The sequence below is a fragment of the Myripristis murdjan genome, chromosome 13 (assembly GCF_902150065.1).
Source record: "Myripristis murdjan chromosome 13, fMyrMur1.1, whole genome shotgun sequence".
NCBI classification, from domain to species: domain Eukaryota; kingdom Metazoa; phylum Chordata; class Actinopteri; order Holocentriformes; family Holocentridae; genus Myripristis; species Myripristis murdjan.
Window position 1 is genome coordinate 7,785,841 of NC_043992.1, and position 3,903 is coordinate 7,789,743.

At 45.8% G+C, this 3,903-nt stretch overlaps 1 protein-coding gene across 1 annotated transcript; it reads right to left on the reverse strand.

Moving 5' to 3' along the window:
- Positions 1-2,059: 2,059 nt before the first annotated feature.
- LOC115370481 (putative nuclease HARBI1) lies at positions 2,060-3,501 on the reverse strand. Its single transcript, XM_030067510.1, has 2 exons — positions 2,489-3,501; positions 2,060-2,421 (listed from the first exon to the last, which is right to left on the reverse strand). Exons 1-2 carry the CDS (start codon positions 3,150-3,152, stop codon positions 2,060-2,062), a joined length of 1,026 nt encoding a protein of 341 aa, XP_029923370.1. The 5' UTR covers positions 3,153-3,501.
- Positions 3,502-3,903: the final 402 nt, after the last annotated feature.

Here is a 3,903-nt window from a genome sequence, read left to right on the forward strand (position 1 = left end):
AGTCACCTCCCAACACAACCTGCAACCAGTAAAAGCATCTCCAGGAAGAGTCAGGACGACTACACGATTTTCAGACCTTATCCTTGGTCAGAATACTCTGAAAATACCACAGGAGGAAACACGGAACTATAAATCTGTTTGCTAAGATGGTCCTGGATGGAAGCATGGCTGTGGAGCAAGCAGTGTTTCAAATTTCAGATCGGGCACAGCTTTTAAAGGGACCGCAAACCCAGTTAAAAACAGGGATTTTAATGTGCAGTATTATTCCTGAATGCTTTCTTCTTTATCGACCAAGATTTGAGAGTTCCTGAAAGTCAACAGCTGTAATAAAATGTGAAAAGAGTTTTAGGGCACTGCGTACACAGTCACATCTATTTCTAAAGGAACACAGCAGTCTGCAATACCAGTTCAGGTGTTGTTACAAGCAGTTTTATTGTTGGCATAAAACAAAATGTACAGGACCACACTGAGATTTCGTATTTGTGCTGGTGTTCATATTTATTTAAAATTAATAATAACATGGGATGGGTTATGAGCATAATATGTCTGTTTTTAATACATCTTCTGATGCTCTAACTTGGACACATCATCAGTGTTGTATCCTGGATTCCCTGGGTGTTTCGGGTCTTGCAACAGACACCCTCCTCCAGGCGACCCGACCGAGGTTGATCAAGCCTCGGCCTGTGTCCAAGTGGCGTACAACTACTGACCGCACTGGTCACCCCTCTTCAGCCATCTAGATGCCTTCTCTGCTGCCTCTGTGTTGTTGCTGATGGCTCTTCTCCTGCTCAGACCTCTGATGCCTAGAGTTCCGTAGGCCTTGTTGAGGGAGTAGCCAGCAAACCCCGACTGCCAACCTCCACTGGCATGCATCTGGTCTTCCAGCCATTCCTGCAACAGTCCTCCACCAGCTCCTGGGGCCTCATTTATCAGCCTGTGCGTAGAAAAGGTTCTAAATTCTTTCGTAGGAATGAAACTTAGAATGTGTGTAAGTACAAAAAAATCCGTATTTATCAAACGTGCGGACACCGGTCGTACGCACACCAGTAAGTAATCTGTGATGATAAATCCCACCTGTTCTAAACTGCCATGCTCGTGCATGGTTAGGCTCATTTGCATTCAGAAACGCCTCCAATTGACCATATATGGTAGCAGCAATCCCTTTAAAAATGCGGGAATGGATTTTTTCCCTTAGGCCTGCTGTAATAATGGCGAAGAGGGCGAAGAAGAGAAATTTCTCCGATACAGAGATTGAGGTACTTGTAGGAGAAGTTGAAACAAGCCAAAATATACTGTTTGGAACACTAAATGCAGGTGTGACCAACAAAAGAAAAAATGCTGCGTGGGAGAAGGTGACGGCTGCCGTTAATTCTGTTGGGTCAGAGGAAAGAGCAGTCTCTGAGATAAAAAAGAAATGGTTTGACATCAAACTCAGTGCCAAAAAACGCATAACAGCCCATAGACACGAAATATCTGTTACTGGAGGAGGACAAGCAACAACTCAACTTTCACCCATGGACACCCGTATTGCCAGCATCATCGGGCCCACACAACTTTGTGGAATTATTCCTGATGGGGACACAGACGCTCTCCCAACTGAACCAGCTGTACCATCGACCAGTCACACTGCAGGTAAAATAAAAAGCTGGGCTGAGGTGTTTAAACATTTAGACAGTTTAATTTGGGAAAATTAAAATAAACGTGACAATAATGTGATGTTTCTTCAATAACTCAGAAACTCAAGCCAGTCCCCCCTGCGCTCAGGAGCCGGAGGCGGCGGAGGAGCCGGGGGAGTTGGAGGAACAAGAGCAGCCGGGGCCATCCAACCCCCAGTCGGTGCATCCTGGGCCGAGGGTGCTGACACAGGCAGTGCTGCAAAACCAACAAATGAAATAAAGGATCAACTGACCAACATCGCTAACGCTTTACTGAAAATCAACGACTCACTGGCACAGATTGCTGCATGCGCATCACAAATGTTGAATAAATAAACTTTAAAATGTTGAATGATGTTGATTATTTCCCCCCACACACAAAGATAGCTAACAGGCAGACTTACCTAAAATCTCTGTATGATCCTCTCTCTTGTTTGAATGGCAGCGGCATTAGGGGGTGGGACAGGCTCTGCGATAGGCATGGGCTCGTCTGCTCTGGGGGGTTCCTGCAGAGGGACACCTTGTCTGATGGCCAAGTTGTGAAGCACACAGCAAGCCATAATGATGTGGCAGACTTTTTCAGGCTTATACTGAAGTGCCCCCCCTGCGCTGGACAGGCACAGCCATCGGCCTTTTAGCAGGCCTATTGCGCGTTCAATGATGGTTCTTGAACGCGCATGGGCCCGGTTGTAGTGCTGCTCCTGTGGGGTCCTCGGGTAGGTTACGGGGGTCATTAGCCACGGCTTCAGTGGATATCCCCGATCACCTATAGAGATGTTATAATAAACCATACGACGCCCAGAAAAATAATTTCAAAATGTTGTAACACTCACCAATAAGCCAGCCATCCTCAACAGCTCCTGCTTGGAGACGCACACCCACAGAGCTGTTCTGCAGAATGAATGAGTCGTGCGTTCCTCCAGGCCACCGGGCAACAACGTTCAACAGGGACATATTTGCATCACAGATTATTTGCGCATTGATTGAATGAAATCCTTTCCTGTTCACGTAACTGTATTCATTGTGTGATGGTGCTTTTATTGTGACATGAGTGCAATCTATGGCTCCAATTATGTTTGGGAATCCGGCGATAGCATGAAATCCTCGTTTGATTTCGGCTTGTTGGTGATGTCTGTATGGGAACTGGATGTAAGTTGGGGCCAGAGAAATTATTGCATCCAACACTGCCGGCATGATTCTGCTTAATGTCGGCTGCGAAATGCCGCATATGTCTCCAATCTCTCGTTGAAATGTTCCGGTGGCCAAAAATCCCAGGGTGGACAGGAGCTGGATGTGCACTGGGATGGCTTTGGTGCGTTTTGTCTCTCGCTCCAACATGGGTTGTAAATCACGGCATAAATCCATCAATATGTTTTTGGGTAAGCGGTACCTGCTGAGAAGCCACTCTGTGCTCTCACTGTCAGCACGCTCTTTGAAAACGCGCTCCCTGCGGATCGCACGGTTCTCCAAATCTTCCAATAGTGCAAGATAAGCCATGGCACTCGCATTTCAAGTTTTCTTTTCAGGTTGTCCTGTCACAGCTGTCTTTTATAACTTGTTACATCAATTATTCAAATTGTCTGCTAATTTACTAATTGAGATTTTTTATCAATTAGGGGAAACAGGGAACATGTGTGAAGTTTGTGATTGCTGAACACTGTGACTCTTTTTGTGTGTTCTATTGGTTTTTTCACTGTTCTACCACTAGGTTTTGTGTGTACGCATGGTAAGAGTTGTGCTTAAATTTACACATGTTCCTACGCACAAGTACAAGTTGATAAATCCCATACTTTGCGTGGGAACGTTCTTACGCACCCATTACGCACACATCTGTGCGTACGCACGGTTGATAAAGGAGGCCCCTGGTACTTTGCCCTCTTCCTCTCTTGCATCTCCTCCATCCGTTCCTCCCATGGCACGGTTAACTCCAGCAGGATGAGCTGTCTTGAAGCCTCAGAGACCAAGATGATGTCTGGTCTTAACGAGTTCTAGGTGATGCAAGATAGGATCCTCAGCTGCCTCTCCAGGTCAACTGTCATCACCCAGTCTCGTGCTGTAGACATCAAACTTGCAGAGCAGTTTGCTGATCTTAATTATTTGTGTAATATTTGTGTGTGCCATGGAAACAAGTTCGTGAGATGTTTGTTGTGTATTATATGTCTTCATTGCAGTTTTCATGGTGCTGTGAGGATTTGGTGGATTAAAGTTGCTGCTTATCGTCATTCTGCTACCTGGTGGATTTAATAAA

Excerpts from the sequence above, each read along its gene's own strand:
- LOC115370481 (XM_030067510.1), bottom strand. The coding sequence starts at position 3,152 with ATGGCTTATCTTGCACTATTGGAAGATTTGGAGAACCGTGCGATCCGC. Across the intron at positions 2,422-2,488 it reads TGAGGATGGCTGGCTTATTG|GTGATCGGGGATATCCACTG; the intron begins GTGAGTGTTACA and ends ACATCTCTATAG.